Source organism: Equus przewalskii, chromosome 19, assembly GCF_037783145.1.
Source record: "Equus przewalskii isolate Varuska chromosome 19, EquPr2, whole genome shotgun sequence".
Classification (NCBI taxonomy): Eukaryota; Metazoa; Chordata; class Mammalia; order Perissodactyla; family Equidae; genus Equus; species Equus przewalskii.
The window spans coordinates 49,713,651-49,740,468 of NC_091849.1; the positions used below are offsets into that span (position 1 = coordinate 49,713,651).

Below are 26,818 nucleotides of genomic sequence, written 5' to 3' on the forward strand. Positions count from 1 at the left end.
GTGTTTAGACACAAGCTGAAATTCTGCAGATAAGACAGAACCTATAAAAAGGGAGAGATTAATTAATTACTCAGAGGAGGTGGATGAATGACAGAGCAAACTCCTTGTGAGGCTAAGCGAGAACAGAGTGCAGAGCCCTTTGAAAGCAGGTGGGATCGGACAGGTCGAAGTCTCCATCACTCCTGGAGCAGGACGGAGGCCAGAAAGCGTTTGTGCAGGTAAAAGGGGCTGGGAGATTCAAGGCACTCAGCTGCTGGGACATGTGGGGCAGAGCGAGGTCATCAACTGAAAGCTAAGGGTGAGGTGTGTGTTGGAGGTTGGGACGAGGGGAGAGAGAGGGGTGGAATGTTTGCAGATTGAGAAAATCATGTGAAGCCATTTTTGTGCAAAAGGGGTGAACCCAGTCTTTCTGGATTTTAGTGTTTATAGACTGTTGGGGAACCATTCTATAAAAGTAGATACAAAATTATGAATTCAAAATTAGGAATAGAGTGAGTAAACATTAGTTAAAAGTGAGAAAAAAAGCACAACACAATTATAAATTTAAACCTCATAAATACCATAAACATGATAAATTCCAGGGAAAAGTCACATTATTAATTAATTACCCAACACATTACCTTTTTTGTTTTTAAAGGTGTCTTTGGACCAAATTGTAGTGTTTTTTGTTTGTTTTTGGGGGTTTTTTGGTGAGGAAGATTGGCCCTGAGCTAACATCTGTTACCAATCTTCCTCTTTTTTTTCTTTCTTTCTTTCCCCAAAGCCCTGCTACATAGCTGCGTATTCTAGTTGTAGGTCCTTCTAGTTGTGCTGTGTGGGATGCTGCCACAGCATGGCTTGATGAGCAGTGCTAGGTCCACGCCCAGGGTCTGAATCAGTGAACCTTGTGCTGCAGAAACAGAGTGCACGACCTTAACCACTCGGCGACAGGGCCGGCCCCCCAAGTACATTACTATTTTCCCATATTTTTGTTGCACACTTTTGTGTTGCTTCTTGAGATGACAACAATGTTGTAATATTTTCTATAGAAAAGATAGAAAGATAACTCTTTCCTTTAGCCTGGATGATTGACATTTGTTTTCCATCCCTGGGAGTTTAGAAGAGTTCCTCTCAGCTTCACAACTCATGACTGGTAATGTATAAATATTTAGAATCATTGTCAAATGTGAGAAATTTCCTAGAAAGCTTTCCTCATGTATGAGCCGTAATATTTGAATAAATTTCTAGAGTGACTTTTATGGCACTGTCACTCAAAACCGTACTTCTCCACCCTTCGCTTTCTTCTCACGCCTGAGGATACAGTCATATCACAGTGTCACCTAGAGTCTGGCTCCTGTGTGTCACAACATGGGCAAGTTGACATGGATGGCTAGTAAGAACTTTACAAAGAAGTGATTGTGAACCACAGAAACAACAACCGATTAAACCCGTTAAATGTATATATAACTCAACTTCCCCTTAGGTAGACGTTAAGCATGTACAGCTACTCCATTGTCACCCAACCCCATAGTACTTAGGAGAAAGGAGAATTAGAGTGAAAAGAGAGTACTATCTTAAATTTTAATAAAAATATCTCAGTTTTGCATATTTTACAAAACCATAGGGCCATGCAAACACATTGCTAGCATTCCTTCTGGTGTCTTGGAAGTGGCCTATGTAAGTAAAGGCCCTGAAACCTAAACCTTATCACTTTCACAGTACGTCAGCCTGTGTTGTGGAGAGTGGAGGAACAAATGCCTTGGACATACTTAGTAAGATGGCGTGGACAAATAGGATGGCTGGTTCATTGAAGATTGGGTTTCCGCCTGTGATTGAGAAGAAGGGACAGAGGGTCACAGGTATTAAAGATATTTGCAAAGAACTAATGTAATGAAGCATAGCACAGCTCAGCCGCCTAAGGAGAGAAATGAAGTGGAGGGGTACTTATGAGTCAAAAAAAGGCACGTGGCAATGGATTTAATGTCACAAGGAAAGGGCTCTTGAGCAAGTAAGCTGCAAGGATACGAGTCATGGTCTTAGAGTAGGATACTTGAGTTTATGATTTTGAAAGTTGGTGGTGATGACAATTTCAATGCTGTGACTGTGTCAATGAGTGGTAAGGTAGAATGAGAAAAAAGCATACTTCAAAAAAATACCAACAACAACTAGCATTTATTGAAGACTTTCTCTGTGCCAAGTGTCCTCCTAGAGAAACCCTGAAGATGAGTTATGCAGTGAGAGACTGAATATACAAACACACAATGGTTAGAGCATATGAAAAATAGAACTCTATGGGCTGGCCTGGTGTCAAAGTAGTTAAGTTTGTGCAATCTGCTTCAGTGGCCTGGAGTTCACGGGTTCTGGTCCCAGGCGTAGAACTACAAGCCATGCTGTAGTGGCATCCCACATACAAAATAGAGGACAATTGACACAGATGTTAGCTGAGCAACAATCTTCCCCATCAAAAAGTGGAAGATTGGCAACAGATGTTAGCTCAGGGCCAATCTTCCTCATCAAAAAAACAGAACTCTAACCCACAATCTGCAGATATCAAGCCAAGGAGCCAGCCCATTATCTGCAGCAACCAGTCCAGGATGACCAAACAATAACCCTGAAATAATCAGTCCCAAACAGCCAGTACTTGATTAATAACTGCCAGTTCCCCTAGTTTTCTCCCCCATTTCCAACTTAGGACCAACCAGAGAAAGCCAAATATGTGCCTCTAACCAATCAAACAGGATGCCCCATTTCTAGTTAGCCTGCCTCCAGCTTCCCCGTGCCAATAGCCTCCAATCAGGCTATTCCTGAAGTTTTCCCTTTTTTCCACTATAGAGCTTTCCCACTCTCTGTCTGCCTGAGTCTCTGGCAAACACAAGGGATGGTGGCCAAATCCCTCGCTATGGCAAATACAGAATAAGCAGGCTGTGCTTGTTCCCATTTGGGTGGTCTTTGTTTATTTCCACAGCAGTGAAGGTTTCGGATGAGTTACTCCCCTGGATCAGTCATGGCAGAGTGAAAACAGTGGGCTAGTTTCTAAGGCCTTCAGGGAGTGAAACGCAATGCCAGGATGCGCATATAAGACACGTCAAGTAGAGAGAGCAGGTAGCGAGCCAGATGGCAGCAGCCACGGAGAACAGGGGTTTTCACTTAAGGGACGAGACAAAGAGCACGGGAACAACACAGAAATGCGGAGGAACCTCAGAGTTTGAGGGTGTGACATAGAGAGGCTTTAAAGGGAGTGACATCTTTAGAAGATGGCTAGCTTTCAGCTGAGGTCAAAGGGTTAAAGAATGCCCAGTGAACATAGAGAGGAGTGCGCTGATTCCAACTTCAGAGTTCCACACAGCCCAGGAGCGAGCTCTGGAGGAAGGGAGTAAAAGGTTGGATGAGCCCATGGATAAATCAGGAAAGAGATGTGTATTCTGGAGATAGAAGACACTGTGTGGCAGACTTGTGGTAGCGACTGAGGCAAGCAGGGATGTTAACAAAACACCACTGTCACAGCCTGTGGCAATGAGACTATCAGAGGGGTCCTGAGGGGTTCACACAGGGTTTGTCAATGGAGGACTGTGGTTACTGCTTAAACAGGTCTTGGTGGCCAGATGGTGGTCATCCCATGGTGGTTTTAACTAATATGTAATGGTTGCTTAGGACAGCTCCAGGTACAGAAATGTCTGAGAGGAAGTCTGTATAATGGGAGTGGAGCCTGGAGGGGTGACAAAACGGGATAAGAATTAGAGCAGCAAAGAGGAAGACTTGACCTCACGACACAGGTGTCTTCAAGCTGTAAAGTTGGTGGTCCTCCCTCCCTCCCTGTCTTCCTCCCTAACCTTCTTCACCTGAAACTTCCTAATGGCAAGTTTAATTATCCTTAGTTCATAGGTAGAAAAATTGACTCACAGGATTTTTGACTCACATAATTACTTGTTAATGAGGAAAAGGAGGAAGAGAAAAGCAAACTTCTAGATATCCACCTCTGCCTCTGGCAAAATGAAATGTAATCTAAGAGCTTCATTTGGGGATCGTATTTAGAGGTAGGGCCAGCTGTGATGAGTAACACCTGTGAGAGAGGCGCTGTAATAATCAGGAGTCCTCCCCACACAATCTACTGACCGGAACTCAAGGAGAGGTTTTTGGTTATTCCTCAAATCACATATTCGTTGAGAGTCCATTTGCTTTTTTACTTTTTTTTTTTTTGTGGAAGACTAGCCCTGAGCTAACATCTGTGCCCATCTTCCTCTATTTTATATGTGGGATGCCTGCCACAGCATGGCATGATAATCAGTGTGTAGGTCCACACCTGGGATCTGAACCGGTGAACCCCGGGCCGCTGAAGCGCAATGTGTGAACTTTGCTGCTCCGGCGGGCCGGCCCCCCATTTGCTTTTTTATGTTGCCATTTGGCCTTTTGAGTATTTTAGCATACTATCCCAGAAGTATAACCATATAGCCACAAATATAACAAACGCAGTAGCCTAAAGATAATCAGCAAGTCACATTAACTATTCAGTTTTATAGCCAAACTTGGAATCCTGGTGTTCATGAATAAGAAATTTTATTTTTATTTCTCCAGAACTCGCCAATGACTAAGAGATAAGGTGGTTTCTTGGTATCTTACCATCCATTTTCCTATTTCCTCTTCAGAGTTAATCGATCCTAGTATTTAATTTTGGTGTCAGGCAAGAATAAAGCACATGGAAGCAATGCATTGGGGGTCCACAGCTGCTAGATGGGTGTAGTTCCCAGTTGTGGGAGCAAGTACACATTTACTGCTTAAAACAGAGCTCTGCATGCACCCAGACAGATGGCATCGTCACTCTCCTGGCCACAGCTGGCAGAAGCCCCAGTGACGGTCTAGCTTCCCTTCTAAATAGCGATCTATGTTTTCTTCCCCTGGATTCCTTTCCCTCCCACTTCTCTCAGCTGGGGAAGGTTTAGTTTTGAGTAATGATTATCTTTCTCACTTGTTTTTGACTTTTCTTTTCCCACTTCTCCAAATGGCCTTATCTGCCAGTCACAATTTTTGTGGTCTGCAATTCTGATCACTTCTAAATGAAACCCATGCTGGCTTTGGTAATCATAATGTCATTTACAATTTACCACTAAACACGTTTATTCGGTTAGTAGCCCAGTGGAGAAAGAGAACTCCATGTGAACTCACCGTGAAAGGCCTAATCTGATTATTTCCTCATGAAAATCCAGGCAGGGGTGCTTGTAAGAGGGGCTGAGAGAAGAGGAAAAAAAGCAAGGTCTGGCCACAGCTGACTTTCATAATCAATGTGAATAGATAAGTGACACAGCCTGTCAAGGGCAGCCGCCCAGTCACCCGGGGGCATTTGTCTCAAAAAGGCAAAAGTGGACAGCACTTAATAAATGCAGAGTGACCAGTGAGTATTGGCTTGGCATCTGCTGTTGCATTCAAGATGGGCAAGAACAGTGATGAAGTCCAGAAGCTCTTCTCTAAATGGGGGAAATTGGATCAAGCAGGTTGTATTTGTGTGTGTGTCTGTGCACATGAGCATTTGCTCTGTGTACACTTCAACATCCTAAAATATCCTAGACATCCAACATGCCCTGTCCACCTTTCCCTAGGTTGGAAACCATAGACCCAAAATCCAAGAACGGTGGTGAGTTAGGTCCTTCTAGCGGAGGAGAAGAAAGAGGAGAAGGGGCGTGAGTGTGTGTGTATACTCAGGTTGCTTCCAGGGTTCTAATAAATATTAACTTTGTGTCAATATTTGTCCTTCCTGTCGTGAAATGAGGATTTTCCACCTCATTTCACTTTTGAAAAGAAAATATGCCAAAGGGGTCGTCTTTGCTAGGAAAAAAAATTAAAAGAAAAGAAAAAAAGAAACAACGTCTATCCTTTATTTAGAAAAATGGTTCAGGAGGAAAGAAAAAAAGTATTTTTAAAATAAATGTTTTGACTCAAAGGCACATAGAATCCTTCCATCTTCCCCTTTTCAACAAAAGAGAAAAGTTTATATGTTTAAAATTGAATGAAATACATTAACATTAACGATTTCTTTTCCTCGAGGTTAACATCACCATTTCCCTCAATAATTTTTTTAGCCATTTTGTGATGGATTCCACAATTCACAGTACAGTAAAGTATAGGAAATTTTGACAAAAACAAAATATATAATCATTCTCTTATTTTCAAGAAATGAAAAGAAATCATTTACAATTCTTCTCTGTCAAACAATATTTACACCTCATTATTTCTAAGTAAACAAATATAAATGGCCACGGATCAAATAAAGTGAAGACAGGCTGAATTTATCCCAATTTAGACATGTTGACATAGACCTTCAGGCGGTGTGAAGGGAAACTCCAAAATCTCAAAGATGAGTTCCTAAATACACAAAGGGAGTAAACGAAATCTTGGAAGAAAATATTAAAGGAAAAATACTTTTGTCATTTTAGAAATAATAGAGAAAAACTGTCTACTTTTTCAGAATGGGATATTCCAGGTAAAAATTATGTTTTAAAACTTCAAAAATAATGGGCACATGTTATATTTATAAGGTGAAGGTAAATTAAGAGTGATGTTCTTATGCATCGTAGATTCAATATAAATGACAGAAATACAACCTCACTACTGTGAAGTCTAGAATTAGAGGTTTTTAAAGTCTATTGAGTGACCACAGTATGGTAGTTCTAGCCATTATAAAAGAAATAAAGTAGGGCCAGCCACAGTGGCCTAGTGGTTAAGTTCAGCATGCTCCACTTCAATAGCCCGGGTTCAGTTCCCAGGTGTTGACCTACACCACTCGTCTGTCAGTGGCCATGCTGTGGTGGTGGCTCACATACAAAAAGAGGAAGATTGGCAGCAGATGTTAGCTCAGGGTGAATCTTCCTCAGCAAAAAAAAAAAAAAAAAATGAAAAGATAGAGGTAAAGTAGATATGCTTGCACATATACCTGTACACACAGATAGTTAGTATTACAAGAAAACATAATTTGAGATACTTAAAGTTCATTAAATTGAAAAATTCAATATATTCAAAGTTTAGGTCCTGGAGCTTCAAAATTAAGGCATTTCCAGGTTGACTTTGGTTATTTGTTAGCCAGTGGCACTCAGGAGCACGGTCTCCTCTGGCATGGCTCGTGGTGAGGAAGACAGCACACTAACAGCTGGTGATGGAGGTGGGGAAGTGGCCTCCAACGCTTAGAGTCAAGAGACGGTAGAAAAGAGATCTCCAAGTGTGAAGGTGGCTCTAAAGGACTGAGGACACTGCACAGGAACCGGGCGCTGCTAGATGGGGAACACACCTGTGCACAGACACGCTGGACCAGTGAACTCCAGGAGCCACAGGGTAGAGGATCTGTGACAATTTTATGCGCAGTCTCACAAAAATTCTTGAAGTTTCATCTATTTTCCATGGGAATACATTTCCAAACTAATCTGAGAAAAATGGAAAACCACATAAAACAAACCATTACATGCATCAAGGAAGCCTAGAAGTCCTCTGTGAAAGGCCTTTTTGTCTTTACTAAGTTCTCTTGGCGAGTATTTTAAAATATCTGTTCCTTTTTTATAAAAGCTTTATTGGGAGAGAAAAAAATGATCAGGAGATGAAAGTAAGAAATGAAATGACAATAAAGATGGGGGGGTCATATACAGACCCTTCTTTTGAATCAACCACTTTTCCTTTTTTGAATTAAAAAACCTTATTTTTATTAATGAAAGTCCATCCAAATAAATTGTAGAAGACTAGTTTGTATTCTTTTACTAAGTCGACATGTCACCATCTATATTTTGCTTGAAATAAGCGGCTTAGAAAACGTTTGTGCACTTTTGTTATTTTGTTGTAGTATGATTTGACCTGCAAACATCTCTGGGTATGGTCTCAATTACGCCTTCTATTCTCCGAATACTACATTGAAAACAGCCAACTCAAATGGAAGTTCAGGAAGTACAGCTTAGCGGGTGAGAGATCAGGTTTTTGACTCAGAGAGATTTGCATTGTGTCCTGGCTCTGCCACTTTCTAGTTGCAAAACCACAGGCAAATCAGTTCTCTCTCTGACGTGGTCCACTCATTTGCAAAAGAGATCGAGAATAGTACCCAATCCATAGGCTGATGGACAGGATTAAATGAGAAGATATATGTCCAGAGTCAGGAACAAACACGTGCTAATAAATAAAAGCTATTACATTCACTATAATCATAAAAGGAGTATTTTAAAAATATTTCTCACTCTTTCCTTTTTTGGCACTATCTTTGTCTCAAACAAATAACATTTGCCTCATAGTCTGAAACAGCACCTGTAAGTGTTGCAAGCACTCATAATAAACAATGTTGAAAGGGACAAGTTGCAGGGGAAGAAAATGCTAAAACGTGGACATAAGAATCTATGCTTTTAGAAAATATGTGCAAGAAAGAAAGACACACATACATACATACATATGTGTGGGCACATGCATGCACACAACTATCTACAATGAGGACACCTATTTTTTCCACTAATCAAAAAATAAATAAAAACTTGCAAAATTCAGAATGGTTTCTTCTTTTCATCTAATCTTAACTTTTCCCTTCATTTCTTTTGGAATACTCTCCACCCCCGCTCCACTCTTTCTCTCCACCCTCCTATTTCTCTTTGGCGAGCAAACTTCGCCTGCCAGCTTCCCACAAAGGGATGTGCATGGGTTAGATTAAAGATAGGGGCAACCGGCTGCATTCTTTACAAATACAATTCAGATGCGCTCTTTCCCCAGAATGATAAACTCATCACCTCTCCGGCCCTCAGTTTGAAGCTGCAGCGTAATTCTGTTGGACGCCAAAACTAAAATGAATGTGACTGTGCCATGTTCAGCTCTGAGCTGTGGCTGTAATGAGATTTGAATGGGAAGCCCCGGACACAATAAATCTGCGCCATATGTGACCATTTCCTGTGTCAGTTCCTTTCTCATAACGAGTGGAGACTTTCTTTTCCCTCTCATGACCCCACACCATGACTCTGAAATCTTTCATGGCTGCTTATGGGCCTCGGGCTTTTTACAGCAGTTGTATAAATAAATGAATTTGACAGCAAACATCATAACAGTTAGCAGTAATGTGTGTTCGCCACAAGTGCCTATACAACTCACTGGAGACACGGCAGAGGAAACAGCTTGTTTTGTTACCTAAACAAAAGTAGTTTCGTTTGACAAGTGGTGAAAGAATTAGTCAAATAAACTTGAAATCCATGAGGACTATTTTTGCCAACTCACCCTGCAGTGAAATGTTCCCAGCAATTCAATGCCCATGACTCACAAGAGACAAATTTCCCCCTTTTCTTTTGAGATAAAGCTCTGGGCTGGGAATACAAAACCTTTGACTGATATTTTATATTAATCTTCTTTGGAAGGCCAGACTGTCATGGACGGGAACTCAGGTCCAGCAAAGAATTTCCAAGGAAGTTTGTGGCAGACAAGCCAAGGAGCACAGCTCAGGTGGGAAAGAGGAGAGCTGGTAGCAATGACCCGATGAGCTGATATCGTGTTGAAAGCAACCTGAAGCTTATATGCGCTTCCTTTTCTTTCACATTTTCCTTTATTCCAGAAAGAAAGGTCTCTACACTACACAGTTGCTGATGGAAACAGAGTTAGCATTTTCCTGTATCTCCAAGGTGCCAGGAAAATGAAGTTGCCCATGTTTGGTGGATCTGTGGTCAATTTAGATAAGCACAAAAAAGCATAGATTTTCCTCGATTATACGAATTGGGTGTTTATAAGTCTTTAAAGTTTTCTGCTCCTTCACTAGCATCTGCATGCCAGTCCCACTGTCCCAGCTGTGAAAGGTGTTATAGCACGGTGGTTATTCTTATGGACTCTGGTTATTTGTATGGACTTTGATGCAGGATTTCAGTTCAAATCCTGGCCCTGCTACTTACTCTCTTGTGATCTTAGGCAAGTAACTTAACTTCCCTGTGCCTCAATTTCCCCATTTGTAAGTGGGAAAAAAATTGGGATGGTACCAAGCTCAACTAAACCTATTTTAAAAGGCTCAGAATAGTGCCCAGGACATAATAAGTGTTGTTGTTGTTATTGTGCCAAACAAAGAAACTTGGGTAATATAGTCTCTTTAGAAACGCTAGAGCTCTTGTCTATGATAGCTTGATATTGGCAGCTAGTCTGGAAAATGAAATTAAACTCTTTTGAGGGAAAACCATAATAGCACCTTCATTTAAGCCAATTACAATTAATTTCAAAGTATTGCACAGCCCTACTTTAAATAAAAATATCATGTGGACCTTGGAAATATTCTTTTAGATGTAGGTTATTTTCACTCTTATTTTTTTTTTTCCTGAGGAAGCTATCACCAACTAACAGATCTTAGCCCAGGCATATGTTTGCTATCTGTTTTTCTCTTTTTAAAATTTAACTATTAAAATAGTTCACTGAAGTGTTTTGTTTGTGTGATAATATGCAAGAAAGTACCTTAAAATTTTAGAAGGCATGGATTATAATCAATACGAACAGATATTTCAATGTATAGAGAGCCTACAAGCTACACAACAGATTCCTAGTGTCTCTGTTTTAACTAACTGACAAATTCACTTAAATATACCTTTACCTGTATCTCGTCAAACTATTCCTATGGAGAAAAGTCAGAAATATTAATGAATTAAACTGTGTACAAATAAATGCACAATTTAAATTTTCTTTAGAGCAATACCAATACAATTTGAAAGAGATTTGAAAGAGGTGTGTCAATTGAAGGTAAGGAACCATTTGACTTTATAAAATAATGAGGAACCAGGAGGGGCCAAAATGGGGTTGGTTGGGATTTGGAGAGAGGGCGTGGTTTGCTAGAAAACCATATACAAAAAGTGACATCGTCCTGTGATAAAACAAGTTTAAGTGAGACTCCATTTATAGTGAAATGAACTGAAAACCCTATCTTGTCATTGCTCGCTGCGTATAGGCTACACTGCTACATCTAGGAAGCTTCTCAGTAATTGTCCCCTAGAGAACTTCATTGTTGAGGAAGGCCATCTGACAAAATGCCTCCCTTGCTATTTCCAAATCCTCTCCTAATATCTGCTTCTAGGATGCATTTCCTGACTCACCTTGGGATTCCCAAAGGTGAAGATTTCATGAGATGAGTAACTCCAGCTATTCATGCACAACACGGCCACCAAGGCTGACCAAGCACAGAGCTGAGCAGTGTCCTCTTTGATTGACTGGCCGCTCCTATTGCCTCTTACATAGCAAATGAACACTGCCACCTTGTCAAGTCTGTTTTTCTGAGTTAAAGAGAAACTGAGGGGGTAGAAAAACTCTAAAAGACCAGTAGGCTTAATCAAGTATTGTGGAGCTGTGAAAATAAGTGCCCAGCTATTTCTTCATTATCTTCTAGGTAAGTGTGTGAACACGTACAAGGCTAGGCTCATCTCGGGAAGTGACAGGCTTGTACTTCCCCATTCTCTAGTGGTTGAGTAGAATCATTAACCGTTAATCACTGAGCAGAGGTAAGTGTCCCTTTTGGCCCATACAATTTAATTGAAAGAGTTGGCAAACTACAGGTTATAAGCTACATTCAGCCCACTGGCTATTGTTGTAAATAAAGTTTTATTGGCACACAGCCCATATTCATTTACTTATGTGTTGTAAACTATTGTAAATGCTGCTTTTTCACTATAATAGCAGAGTTGAGTAATTGTGACAGAAACTCCATGTTCTGCAAAGTTGAAAGTATTTACTATCTGGCCCTTTACTGAAAATGTTTGCCAGCCCTTGAAAAGTTCTAGGTTCGTCTGTGACAGAGTGACCAGCGAAGTACAAGATGGAGGCTGACCTCTCGGCCCTGGTCCCTGCCAACCAGAGATAGACAAGGAGTGTAAAGAAGAAACAAACCTTTGCTGTTTTAAGCTATTGAAACTTGCAGGTTGTGTGTTCTGGCATCACAATCTAGCCTGTTCTCATGGATAACAGCTTTGCTATTCTCAGATGTATCTTTTCCTCTAAACGTATATCATATATCCTGCTTTAGGGAAGGGGACAAAGAGCATAAGAGGACTCTTTTTCTTCATCCTGAAGAGATCTAGAATGAGAACATGAGGTGTTTGAGTTCTCAGTCAACATTTGGGCTTTCTGAACATAATAAACTGTCAACAGTTTCTTTTCTGAACATAAATTTTCTTTATATAATTTCTCCCAATATTTGCTTCCTCTAATACCTGAGAATAGATTTTCTCTGTTAAAGCTCTTTGAAAAGCTCGTCCCATGAATCTCTGCAAATCTGCCTTCCTTGCCCCTGTGACATAAAGATGAAATTTCCTCAATATACTACACACAGAAGGTTGTTGAGGTAATTAGGGGAAAAGCTTTCCATAAGCCCAGAATTGGCATGCTGAAATCTTTCAGAATGAATTCTTGCATTTGGGCTTTGGCACTTTTAATAAGGGTGAAAAATGCATACAGCTGGCTTATACGTGCTCATTTGGTCCTTCAGATCTTCTCCTTTAGAGGAAAAGAAACATGTCCATTTTTCGGCAGAAAACAACATGGTCCCTTTCAGCCTCACAGGAGGGCAAGTTGAGTGGCAGCCTGGTGCTGCTACTGCTGCTCTCTGGAAGCAGGAAGTGTTGGAGACCATAATGTTCATGTTCATGGTGTCAGCCATTGAAGGGAGAGACAAGGGGAAGCTTGCCAGGAGAAGTGCTGTGATCTGATGGATGGAGACATTAGTTGGAAGATGTCAATTCCAATTTATTTTCTTCCTACTCTTGTTGACCTTCGACAACAGACAGACTACCACGCACCTCAGTTTCCTTGTCATGCATGCAAAGCAATATACATGGATATTTATCTACAGGGAGATTGCATAAAAGTTAATTGCACTAATGTCTGGGAAACATGACAGAGGAAAGTGGGTTGAAAGAAGAGACAGCCACCCAAGCAATTTGCTCACTGATGGCAATAAATATGAGCCAGGGGGAGAGTGGATGGGAATCATGATCAGATTAATCAGCTACTGTTCACTCATTTGAACAAATAGTTTTCCAGGATTCTTACAAATAAGATACTGGGCCAGGGGTACCCAGGTAAGCTATTTCCAAGTCATCTTTTAAATTCAATGGCTCCTGTTGAAAACTGGTGAAGGAGTTTTAAAGACATTTTGGAATTTAACTTTGAACAACAAAACATAGCAAGAATACTGAGATGTACAACTGGCACCAAACATTCAGACAAAATGCCTCACTATAGCAAAGGCTTTATTCAAACTGGGAGGCAAAGTAGTGCTTGGAGCTATAAGAACAGGTACTGCAATAGATAGCTGTAGACGCCAACAAACACTATATATAGGCTCAACATGGAAAAGAATAACTGACTAAGCAAAATTTTAGTTATACTCAACCATATATAAGACTTAAAAATTATAAGCAGTTGTATACTATGGTCTGCGTATAGGATCCTTCAAGATGATCTCTTCAATTTGGATGAAGTCTGGCGTTGAATCAAGAAATCAACAGTCATCCTAGACATGATCTTATCGTGGTGAATTTTTATAAACTCTGGGGGAAGGGTGGTTGATGGAGAGGGAAAACAGGAGAAGAATCTCATTTTCTAGTTCCTTCGTTGTACAGTTCTGACATTTTAAGCACTGATTTAATGCTATTTATTGAGCATTTATCATTATCCTAATAGTTATCTAGATTTGTGGAAATGATATCTAAAACTAAAAAGAGAGGAACTTGGAACTTACTTAGAGCAAAGTTTCTAGTAACGAATTTGCCTCCTATTTTATAGACAGTGAGCTCACGAGCACTTTGAGTACAGGTGTCAACCTTACTCATCTGAGCACATCTCCCTCCTCTCCCGTACACTCACATCGGAGCCTCATATACACAGTCAGCGGGAAGAAACATCAAAATTTCCTGATTTAGTTCAGCATACTATGTGTATGCTGAGAGTCATTCATCTTACTTTACTCAATCATCGTGACTAACTGAGAGGTATGTTTTTATTGCTTCCATTTTCCAAATAAGGAAATTGGCCTTAAAGCTGGACTTGAAAGACTCCAAAATGGCAAAGCAAGACTTTAGAGGCAGGCTGGATCCCTGAGTCACCACCAGGAGCACAGCCGCCAGGAAAACCACTCAATCTCCTCCAGGCTTAGATGTAAGTGAAAAAAAAAAAAAGTTTTTCCTTTTGTTAAACACAATTAAGATTTGGGAGTTATCTGTTAACTGGAGTTAATTATTTGCCTCACACAATATCCATGTTTTACATAAGTAAATGAAGTAAATTTAAAAAGTGAATAAGTACACAGAGGCAAAAAACAAACAAGGCTAAGGTCCCAGTTGGTTTAGAAGCAATATTAAGAGGAAAGGCCAAATGTCCTGCCAAAGGTAGCTAAGGATTCAGAGCTTCACTGAGGTCTGGAATACAAGAGCTCAAGCAGCATACGCATGCCAAGAAAGAAACTCAGAAGCTACAAGCAGCTGGTTTGAACTTTGAAAAAAGTTTGGCAAAAGGGCAAGAGCATGTTTATAATTCCTAAGGGACAGCTCATGTGCTTTCCATTGGACCTGCTCTGTGTCAAAGGCCAATTTCCATCCATTATGATACACTAAGTTAGTTATATGAATATTATGTTTAGAGAAATTCACACACAGGGTCAAAAGCAAAATTAGACCGTATCCATCATTGGGGAGTGTATCATTCCACCAACTACAAAATTCTTTTTGCTTGGATTCAAGGCTGATTTCCGTTGAAATACAGGATTTTCCAGATAAAACTAGCCACTGGTCTTTCAAGAATGGTTTGCCAGGTTAATAGGAGCTGCCTCCTGGGAAAAATATCACACCCCATAATTCATCTGGCCAATTCTTTGGTGCCATTCAAATTGTTAGAGGTAAGAGTGGGAGAATTCCTTCCTGTCCTCTGAGATGATCATTTTATGCCCCAAAGCTTCAACTTCATTATGCTTATCTTAGGGCACAATTACAATGTTATTATTGGTCATAAAATTAACCAGATTATTCTCTCTTTTCTTTTCTTCTTCAGCATTTGACTTCCTGACCTTCCTCAGCAGAAAAGACTATAGACTGATTATACGCTAAGAGTAGAAGTATTTCCTTTTATTTGTTTTAAATTTTCCCACTGTTAATTTCATTGAGTGCATACTTGTTCTCATATTATGAAATGAGGTAAAGAAGGAATAAAAGAGAAGAATCATTTTTACTACTCCTATGAAATGCGAAAATTGTTCTTCTTGTCTCCCAATGCTTCCAAGGCTGTTCACTTTGTTATCGCACCATCCAGAGGTCCTACTCTGCATTTACATCAACCTGTAGGTGCATGGTTCACCTTATAACCCAAGATCCTTTCCCAGTTGCTGCCCTGTACTCTGTGCAAACATCCCCTCACTATTGTCCAAAGCAACTTCTTTGTTCTAGCTAACCCAAAACGGCAAAAATGTTTCACTTCAAGGGCTGGTTTCCATCTGTGGCAGTGGCCACCTAAGTATTGTCTTAGGGAAGATTATGTGGCCGTGTAAGGACTCAGTAGGAAAAGTGTTGTGAGAGATTAGCAATCTATTGGGGTTAGGGGTTGTATGTACAGCAGAACCTCAACAAAACACTGTCAGACAAACACCACTACATCTGCTATGCCAACTCCTGCCTCAATAGCACTATGTGAGCTTCCCATGTTCACATAACCAGAATTCCATCCAGATTCCATTATCCAGAATTCCCTCCAAATTCCATTTCACCAATCCACATCTGATACTTTCTAAGCTTCTAGAAAGATCTTTCTAACACTCTGTGCTGATCACTGGCTGGCAAAATTCATTCTGGAATTTACTCTAAAGTTGAAAATCATAATCACTGGCTAACAAGAATCATTTTATAATTTACTCTAAAACTGAAAGAATTGCCCCAGATGGATGGCAGCTTTGGCTGACAACACCTAAATCTTACCTAGCCAGAATTTGGAAAGGCTCTAGAGATTCAGGGTGAAAAGCCTTTTGAACCATTGATTCATGCTCTCCTTGTAAAGAAGGATGATTGCCCTTCTACTTTATATGTTAAGAGAATTAGACTTGGTGATCTTTAAAACGCACCAGAAGCTGGACTTCTTTGCAAAGAACCACGGTGCTTTACCTCAGACCTCGTCTTCTGCTATTTCCCCTCTCGGTCACTCTGTTCAGACCCTTCACCCCATTTGGGGCCTCTGCCAAGGCAGATCTCTCTACTCTTCTCCCAGATATCCATGAGCCTCATTTTCACTTTTTTCCACTTTGCTCACATGTTTCCTTCTCAGTGAGGCCCACCTTGCTCAGCCCAACCACACATGGACTCTGTTGCCTCTTATGATGCTCAACATGTTAAAATTTTGTTCATAGCTCTTGTCACTTTCCAACCTAGTCCATAATTTGCTTATTTTTTATGGGTATTACTTAGTATCTCTGTCCTCTAGAAGGTGAGCTTTATGAGAGCAGAGATCTCAGAGATCTCTTATCTAGTTTTTACTAACAAGAAGAGTAACTAACTACTAACTCTTCTGCCAACTAACTAGAAAAGTATCAGAAACACAGTAGACACTCAGTAAATATGTGTTACATTGAACAAACTTAACTCATCCATTTCTGTCCATTATTAACTCTAGAGTTTTTCCGGTTCACTCACAGTCAGACTGAATGTTTGTATTCTTCTCATTTGTAGTTAAATCCACTTTACACATGGACTGTGTATATATTTGAAATATATAAGGAAATTTCTCTAAAAATGCTTCCAAGAAGGACTGGGTATCATATTGGTACAATATGTCTTTCGGGTGTCAGATATGAACTTATATTTTCTCAAATACTCCATTTTCCCTTGTTTTCCACAAAAGTTGATGCTCTTGATCTACTGAAATCCTAACACCACAAATGAAGATATACAATATCTCGTTGCAAAAAGTGAATGAGAAGGAGAGGGGCAAGCAGGAGCAGGGAAGAAATAGAGGATAGCATTTCCGCAATTCTCCTTCCACAGAGAGCAGTGAATTGAACATGAGGCAAGAAGGTCATGGAGTTAGGAGTATGAATTTCATCAGATTGCCTGAATTGCAACAAGATTTCAACAAAAATTAGAAGGCAAAAGGAGAAAAAGAAAATTTTACATTTATATCATACCTTTTCATATCCAAGTAATTAAAACTCCTGCTATTAGATGTTAATAATAGATATTTTTATGTATTAGATATATTGTATGCATTACATATACCTATATCTATATATTATATAGATATATATTGTAATATATAATATAGTAATATAATATACATTATATAAATATATATAAATTATATACAATATAATGTAATAAATATAATAATCCATATATAATAGATAATAGATAATAGATATATTAGAGATTATATGTTAAATTATACATAATATGTTATAATTGTATATACTATATATTATATATAGATATATATTACCTATTTTAGATAATATATAGATTTATACAATATATAGGTTATATATTATATATAGATTATATGTGTTAATATTATATATTATATATAGATATCTATATATCTATATACCTATACATAGATATATATAGATATCTATATGTTAACAAAAATATAACAACATACAACATATATAAGTTAACAACAAAATGAAAGATAATATCTTTACATTTTATAGATGATGAAACTGACACTCAGAGAGGTTAAATAACCATAGATACTCATCTATTCAGTGGCAGAGTCGGCAGCCAAAACCATATTTTATGTACTTTGCCACCATTTTACCTGCCACAGTCTGCCCTTCACAACAACAATGAGGGCTGGTATGGGAGGTGGTATTTCCATTCGCCTGATGAGAAAACCAAGTTTCAGACAGTTTAGTACTTACCCAAAGATAGAGTGAACTGATCAAAAATACTGTTCTCCTGACATCTTAGTCCAATGTTCCTGCCATAACATGATGTTCTTTGCGTTGGCTATAAACTAATATTTCGCAAATAGTGTGCAGACCTATGAATGAATAAATCAGTCAAGGTTTGACTCTATAATCTCCAGTGGCCTGAAATTATTTTTATGTTTGCAAACCATGTAGATTAATACTCAAAACAGGAGCTGGCCAGGTGGCACAGCGGTTATGTGCACACGTTCCACTTCAGCGGCCCAGGGTTCACCGGTTCAAATCCCAGGTGCAGACATGGCACCGCTTGGCAAGTCATGCTGTAGTAGGCATCCCACATATAAAGTAGAGGAAGATGGGCACGGTTGTTAGCTCAGGGCCAGCCTTCCTCGGCAAAAAGAGGAGGATTGGCGGCACATGTTAGCTCAGGGCTAATCTTCCTCAAAAAAAAAAAATGCTCAAAACATTTTTAATTCAAACATAGAGGGTGACTAAATTATCAGACCGAATTCCACAAATAGTATTGCCTTGAGCTCCATCCACTTGAATTAACCAAAATTACCACTAATTAGCTAGACTTAAGCAAGGGCTGGTGCTAGGCAATGTGACCTTTTTATGTCACATGTCACCTGGATTACATTTTCTCTCTGATATACAAGTCATTGGTCACAGTAGGCTGTCAGGATTTGACACCATGGATTTATTTGATGAAGTATGCAGAAAGAGATAGGTTTATTAATTTCTAAGCACAATCTAGGGTCATTTTATAAGGGTCTCCATCTTCACTGAGCAATTCATTACTTCACTGTTTCAAGCATTTAACAGTGTGGTTTATAAACACAACCCCCACTGGGGATAAGGGGACCTGAGTTCTACGAGCAGTTTTGCTAAAATTCACGGTTCTTAACAAGTTGCCTTAGCTCTCAGAATTTCAAACTTTCCATCTTAAAACTGAGATTAGACTAAATAAGTTATCGTTGAGATCCCTTTCAACATTTACCACGAAAAGAATTTTCTCTCTTGGAGATCACCATGCTAGTACCCACTCTGATGGCTCTCCCCTGGACCTTTTCATTTCTCAGGACCCCTCCATCTCTGACATCTTAAAAAAGGAAACCTCCTGCTTTTGGTTTATTTTGTTCTGTGTTTTTAAATCTCTTCATCTTTATACTCCCGCTGCACCTGTTCCTCCACCTCATTGAGAAATTTAGTTTTGGTTCATCAGCCCGCTCCTGACTTCCTTCCATTTCTTGTCTAACGGCTACTTCCTTCTTCACTTCCTTGACCCTCTCCTCAGCATCCTCAGTCCTCCCACTCTCTCATCCCTCATTGTTCTCCCACATCAATACATAAAATCTCCATCCTTGACAAAGCCATGCATCCACTTCTATCACTTTTGCTCCTGGGAAGTTTAAGAATTCTGTAGAAAAACACGTAATTAAAAAGAATAAAACCAGGGGCTGGCCCCGTGGCTGAGTGGTTAAGTTCGCGCGCTCCGCTGCAGGCGGCCCAGTGTTTCATTGGTTTGAATCCTGGGCACAGACATGGCACTGCTCATCAAACCACGCTGAGGCAGCGTCCCACATACCACAACTAGAAGGACCCACAACGAAGAATATACAACTATGTACCAGGGGGCTTTGGGGAGAAAAAGGAAAAAAATAAAATCTTTAAAAAAAAAGAATAAAACCACACAAAACTGAGAACTGTGTCATTTGGTGCTATCACAAATACTTTATCTCCAACCTCAGCTGGGCCTCCAGGATTACTCAACCCATCTTCCACTCACCTCTGATTAAAGTTCTGTTGGGTTCAAGGCTTTGGCTCTCCCTATCCTTCCACTCCATGACCAAGTCACTGACTTTACCAACAAATTTGGGGACACACGGAATTACCTCTCCCACTTTTCCCCCTGACATTTTCAAATATTCACTCTTCCTTATCACCTCCTCAGCCAACTCAAAGAACTGGGTAGCTTTCCTCTTTCCCAAGCTAACTTCTGCACGAGTGACCTCATCCCTGCCTCCTCCTCCTTGAATGTCGCAGATTCGCCTCACTCATTATTGCCCATTTCTTGGATCTTCTAGCTTCCTCCCATCAGCCAAACGCAGGTTTAGCTTTCTCATGTGATAAACACCACCTTTTTTTCCATTTGCTCTCAAATTCCTTGAAAGGATAGGTTTTCTTTTCATTTTGTTTTGTGTTATGTATTAACTTCTCATCTTTGAGACGGATCTCAATCCACTGACATCTACATTTTGCCCCAATCACTCTACTAATACTATTCTCGCTGATGTTATTAGAAGCATAAGCTTCAGCTCCAGTTCTAAGGTTCAGTCGCTTTTTCCTGATTTAACCATATTTGACTTAATTATAGCATTTGTCTCTGCTGTTCTTGAAATGCTCTCTTGTCTTAATTCCTAGGCCATCATTATCTCCTTATTCCTCTCTCATCTCTGTTTCTCCTCAGTTGTTGTTTGCTGTTGTTGTCTGGGGGTCCTTCTTCATCCAACCCTTTAAGGGAAGGTGCTCTTCAGGATTCAGTTCTTTCCCTTCTTCTCATAACACATATGCCCCTAACGGAGCTCACACACATACACACACAGAGGAGAGAGAGAGGGATTCATGTGCTAATGGACCCCAAACTCATCATCTCTCTTGCATGACAGAGCTGTAGTATCAACTACTCCTTCTTTCAAGACATCTCACACACAACTCAAACATACCCCCTTTCCTGCAGCCCCTCCATGCCCCAATATGAACTATGTGCTCATTACCTACCACTTAAGAATGATGGGATTTAAGAGACTTAGAAAGTCAACAGCTTACTCATCTCTTATCATATATGCAGGTTTACAGGGAGAGGTTCCTATAGACATTTCTGACATTTAAGCACCTACTGTGTGCCTGTGTGGAATGGTTTTACAAGGACTGGAGCAAGTCTAATCATCACAATAAACCTTAAAAGTCTATGCTATTTCTATCTCCATCGAAAGATGTGGAGACAGACTAAAGGGAAGTTCAGAAATTTGCTGAACAAATAAGTGACAGAGAGAGGAATCCCATCCAGCCCGTCTGGCAGCAGAGTAATTCAGCGTGTGATTCAGCCTCCAGGACACGCATGTGCAGCTTCAGTTAAGGAACTGGATGATGGTGGTATAGCCATTCCCTCCTTTGCTCATTAAAATAATAACAACACTAATAATAAAAACAGCAGACTATGTGTATGGAGTGCTCACAGTGTGACAAACACTGCTTCACGTGCTTTATAAGCATTAACTCGTTGACTCCTCACAATAATTCTATGGCATAGGTACTACTATTACGTGGATTTTACAGATGAGGGAAATGAGGTGAAATAGGCTTTAAGCATCTTTTCCATTTTTAAATAGCTTGAGGAAACTGAACACTAGGCAGTCTGTTCCAAAGCCCGTGTCCTTGACCTCTATACTATACTTTCTTGTTCTTTTAGCACTTGGTCGTGTTTCTGAAAGTAACATTGAATTCTGGTTCCTATGCATCCCTTCTCCCACCAGCATGACCACCAAACCACCTGGCTTTGTCCCAAAAATTAATAGCCCTGCTGTTACAATGCTTATTTTTTTCTTTTCTCCCCTTCCCTGTTTTGGCTGGTTAGTTTATAACAATGTCGGCAAATGTTTTCTTTCTCAGTTCCCCCAAAATCCTACCACATTCTGTTTCATCCTGGATACTCTAATTTTACTGATCTTTTTCACAAGCCACACACTCTCACTACCATCAAAAAAAAAAAGAACCACTTGATACCATTACCATTCTCTCCATATAGTCTTTTAAGTTTAGGGGGACTCTATAATTTATTGTTTAAACCAAAGAACCTTTTGAGAGTGGGTGTATGACAATTATGCTAGGACAGCAAGTATGAACTTGAGTTGTCCTAGGCAAACAAGGAGGTGTGGGCCCATCACTTCCGACCCCCAGGAGAAGATGCAGCTGCACAATCACAGTGTGGACTGCAGAGATTTCCTAGCTAACAGCTTCCCCGCTGGCAATGACATCATGGCTTCTTCCAATAGCTCTGACTACAGAAGAACTGAAATTCTGCTGGAACCTTCGAATAACAACAAGCACAAAGAAAACAATCTTGCCAAAATTTTAAAACAGAAAATGAAGAATAAAAAAATAAGTTTTAAGGTTCTAAGTCTATTATAACCAATGGCAAGCAGACAGAACTGAATAAAAATGGACTTAAAAGTATTTAGTAATATTTCTTTAAATCAGCAGGGTTTAAAGAACAGAGGCCTTACTTCTTAAAGTCTTTCCAATAAAATCCTCAGTTTAATCTCATTGAAAACACTCATTTTTTGTTAAATAAACATTATCTAATGAACAAAGGATTTTCACAAATCCCTTCATATCTTGTTATTCTCAAGTATAAATTAAAGCTTTTAACTTGCCTTTATAATACAATCTCGATCTCAACCCTCTAACCTTTCTCCATAGCATTTAATACTGTTATTTCTCAAACATAAAGAAGAACCAACTTGCCAAAAAAAAAAAAAGAAGAACACAAAATGAAATCCTGAAGTTCATAATCAGTTAACTTGGTAGTGATCAAGAAATAACTTTTATCTATTCAACCTATTTTTAGGGTTCATTTCTATAGTTTGGCTTGAAACAACGTTGCATTTATCTGAGTCTCAGAAATCGCTATTGGAGAAGATTTTTTTTCATAGGTTGTGAAATGGATAACTAATGGCTATTTAATATCATTGGTTTAAAATAATAACAATATGGGTATATGTGAACATCTCTGGGAATTACATTAATTATAGATTTCTAGGTTCTGTAGTGGAGATAACGTGCATAAAACTCTATTATTTAACAGTGAATTCTAGCTGGAAATCTTAATCCCTTCTCTTTCCTGTCCTGCTGTCTTATATATATGTTGGACATCTGGATGTGAAGAGCAGCAGAAAAATGGCAAAAGCCCGAAGAGAAATTTTGAAGTAGGAAAAGTCTGCCTTTGATGGCTTTTTTGGTTCTTGGAAAAACAACCTCTCTCACTTTTTGGGTCCCAAAACTATCCTCCGTTCCTACAGAAGAAGAAGGGATCTGGTATTCTTATATGAATTTGGATGAAAACTTGTTCTAATAAGCTAGCACTCCAGTTTGTATTTACAAGTTTGAACTTTTCAACTCTCTGGTAGATTTAAAAGTCTATCTTCACGTAAAGGAATTCTAAGCACCATTCAAGCAGTGCTGTGATTTTTACAAAGGAGTCCTCCCTCGTCTGCAAACCCATAGCACTCTGAAGACTGGTCCAAAGCCAGTTCGGCTTTAAGGATTTGGCCGTGAGGGACAGACGCTAAGCTAGCCAAGAAGTGTTGCTGGTCTGCAGCCTGTAGATGCTTTATTGATCCCCAGGAAAGGGGGAGATCTGGCTGAAGATTTTAGAAGGCTAGTTCTCAGGAGCTGCACAGCAAGATTCGTGAAAGCCAACATGAGCACCACCCAACTGAGCAAACATCTGTCCAGATGTCTGGGAGGACAGAGGTACCCGATCCTGTCTGTCCCCCTTGAACTCTCTCCTGGACAACCCACTAAATGGATAATCACCTCCTGGTCCAGATACCCTATTATTTACTATCTCATTATAAAGAGTTTATTTTCAAGATCCAGAATTCAGAGAGAGAGAGAGACAAATTAACAGGATTTTCTGCTCCAAACTCCTTCAAGCTTAAAGGTCAAACAGCTAAAAAGAGGATTAGCAAACTAAAAGACTAGAGGTGAAAGAAAGGATTGTAGCCCTGGAGGAGTGTCAGTGGGAGCAAGAGAACCCCAGCCCGTGGAGTATGAGTTCCAAAAACGTGCCATTTATAGTGGGACATGAGGAAAAACTGATGACTGATCCTTGAAAACTAACTGTAACAGAGAAGAGAGCAATGCTTAGTCTCATAGGTTAAAAAATGATGCTAGTAACAGTCCTCTTAATGAGCTGCTTTGCATGTGTGCCTAATCAAACATGCTGTGAAATAATTGTAATGCATATTAGGAAATTTGTGTTAGATTAACATTGCTTTGCAATTTGCTTGATTACAATAATAAATACTCTCCCTCTATGCCCTGAGTCTGATTTGAGAAGCCCCTTATGAAAATCCTGTCACTATGTAGTCTGCAGCTACCATGTTAACGGCACTGTGCTCGATGCTAAAAACATATTCACTTTATAGAGTCGGGAGTTCTCAGCCTTGGCACTACTGATATACTGGACTGGATAATTCTCTGTCATAGGGGCTGCCCTGTGCATTGTTGGATGTTGAGGAGCATCCCTGGCTTCTACCCACTAAATGCCAGTAAGTACACCCCCAGCTCCCAGTTCTGACAAATAAACATGTCTCCAGATATTGCCACGTGTAACCATGGGGGGCAAAAGCATCCCAGTTGAGAAACCACGGCTGTAGGATTCTCTACAAACCCTGTCCTCAGGTAACTTATCACTCGTGTGTCACAGTTGCCTTCTTACCAATTAAAAAGCTCATCTAGAACTCTGCTTATAAACAACAACAACAACAACCAATATTCTCGTTGAGCTGGATGCCTAAATTCCAACTCCTGCGTGTTTGCAAAAGAGTTTGTCTCTCATCTGGCATCCCTTTAAAAAAAATCTTCATTAAAAAGCTGTAAACGCTACAAAAGTTGCTGTTGGCCCTGAAACAGGGTCTTTACATTTAGCAACGACATTAGAGATAGGAAAGCAAAAAAGGATCTCATTATATTAGCCAACTAAACTGTTCCATTCTTAAGGAATCAAAGCAGTGCATTGGAAAGAAAACAGTTAAAAGTAATTGTGTAAAGAGTTGTCAGTTATCAATTCTTTGGGAATAAGTGGCTCTGAGACTGTAGCTCATAAAGCACTGAGCAGTCGTATCACAAAGATGCAGAGGCTCTGTTGCTTTTCCTCTTATAAAATATAGGACTTCTAGAAGTATAAAACCCATTAGATTAGGTGGAATTTTTATTTAGTCATTCTCGTCTAGTCATCATAGAGTAGAAAACCAAATCCTTGAGAATTGGATCAAGTACATCCCAACATCCCTTATCATTTGGTATCCACCCAGCACCGTCAAAATGGTCAAAATAAAATTAGATTTTAAAAATACAAAAGAACTTAGTTGCTCTGTATTGTTTATCTTCAGCCCAGGTTTCTCATCTACTTCTCAACAATAAGAATAAAACAATGGTCAAAGGCTTTAGAAGAAAGATTTAAACGTCCCTCAAAAGCATCAGATAATTATCTAAGCCAGAAGCAAGATGTTAGACTAGCAGACTAATGATCTGATCTAGGATGGTAATTCCCATGGTTCCTACGAAGCACCAGCATCAATCATGTAATAAATACGTGGTTTCCATTGGACTCCAGACTGGGTGAAAAAAAAATCTCAGCGGTGAGAAAATTGCCCAAGTTTTCCTGGCATATCAATATGCATGTCCCTTACAGCAAAGCTATTTCTAACATAACACATTTCTAATCTTTCTTTCAAATGCTGTTATATTAATTAATGCCAGAGTAAGCACCAGCGGGGCAAACCTTCATAACTGGACAATAAAGTGATGAGTTCAAATAAGACCCTGTAACTTTGCTTTTGGAATAATTATAGCAGTTTTCCTTTTTTGATCATGCTATTTTATTTCTCTTTAAAAAAATTATACTATAGCTGACTTTTCTACCTCTCCACCTCTCAGATAACTATATTGTGGCTTTCAAACCCCATGTCTCCAGTTTTGATGTGCCCAAGAAGATGCCACCTGACTATAAGAATGTCTTGGTTGTTTAAACGATTATCTAAATCTTATAGGGAGGGAGATTTTTTATTTTATTTTTTAAATTATCATATGGAAATTTTTTTCTTTTGGTGTACAGTTCTATGAAGTTCAATAACGTCTGGATTTGAGTAACTAGCACCACAATTAAGATGGAAAACAGTTCCCTCACGCCCCAAAACTCCCTGTGCTACCCCCTTATACTGAGGTTCTCACCGTGCCCATTCCTCTGGCAACCACTGATCTTTTCACTGTCTTTACAGTTTTTCCTTTTCCAGAATATCACTTAGTTGGAATCATACAGTACATCACCTTTTCACACTGGCTTCTCTCACTCTCGCATATCTTGGAGAATCATCCAGTTTTCATTTATCGATATCAATGTGTATTGATACTTTGTTCCTTTTCACTTCTGAATAGTATTCCACTGGATGGATATATCACAGCTTGTTTATCCATACCCCTGGCAAAGGACATTTGGGTTGTTTTCAGCTTTTGACCATCACAAATAAAGCTTATCTCAACACTCATCTACAGGTTTACGTGTGAACATAAGTTTTCATTTTCTAGGTTATTTAACCAGGAGAAGGATTGCTGGGGCATATGTTAAGTATATGTATAACTTTAAAAGAAGCTACCAAACTATTTTCCAGAATATCTGTACAACTTCACACTTCTACCAGCAATGTATGAGAGTTCCAGCTGCTCCCTGTCCTCATTAGCACTTGGTACAATAGGCTGGCAGTTTTAATCTAAGAATGCTGGAACGACTTTATTAGAAAATATCTTTATCTAGAACGACTTTATTAAAAAATATCTTTATCAATGGTCATAACATAGGATATGCTTCATATAAAGCAGCCAGCATCTCAGTTGGGAAATAGCATTGTTTTATTCTCCAATAAGGTGTTTTGTAGAAAGTACTTTGATCTCGAACAATTGAAATCATAATAAAATGCTTTATTCAATACTATAAGATCTTCTAAAATTGTATTATATAATTTTTTAGGAGAGCTGTAACAGCCCTGAACTAAGTGTTTAATCTTTTTGTATCTATGATAACTATGAAAACATTCTCCATGCTTTTGGGGCTGCTACAAGGACCAGAACCACATTCATTAATTCAACAAATATTTAGTGAGAACTATTATGCTGGGAATAGTTGTGAATAGGACA

General features: G+C 39.4%; 1 protein-coding gene and 1 long non-coding RNA gene across 4 annotated transcripts in view; one reads left to right on the plus strand and one right to left on the minus strand.

The window, feature by feature from the left end:
* Nucleotides 1–26,818, minus strand: part of PKHD1 (PKHD1 ciliary IPT domain containing fibrocystin/polyductin) — a 414,808-nt gene that overhangs the window by 45,632 nt on the left and 342,358 nt on the right. The window contains exon 60 of one of the 3 annotated variants that reach the window (XM_070584792.1): nt 17,831–17,952. The exons of the other annotated variants lie outside the window; for them this stretch is intronic. Coding sequence (XP_070440893.1) covers nt 17,876–17,952 — 77 coding nt within the window. The 3' untranslated portion in view covers nt 17,831–17,875. Of the gene's footprint in view, nt 1–17,830; nt 17,953–26,818 lie in introns of those variants that run through there. 3 annotated transcript variants of the gene reach the window in all.
* On the plus strand, nt 73–15,165 carry LOC139077361 (uncharacterized). Its single transcript, XR_011529808.1, has 3 exons — nt 73–218; nt 13,959–14,091; nt 14,980–15,165. It is a non-coding gene; the product is annotated as an uncharacterized lncRNA (long non-coding RNA).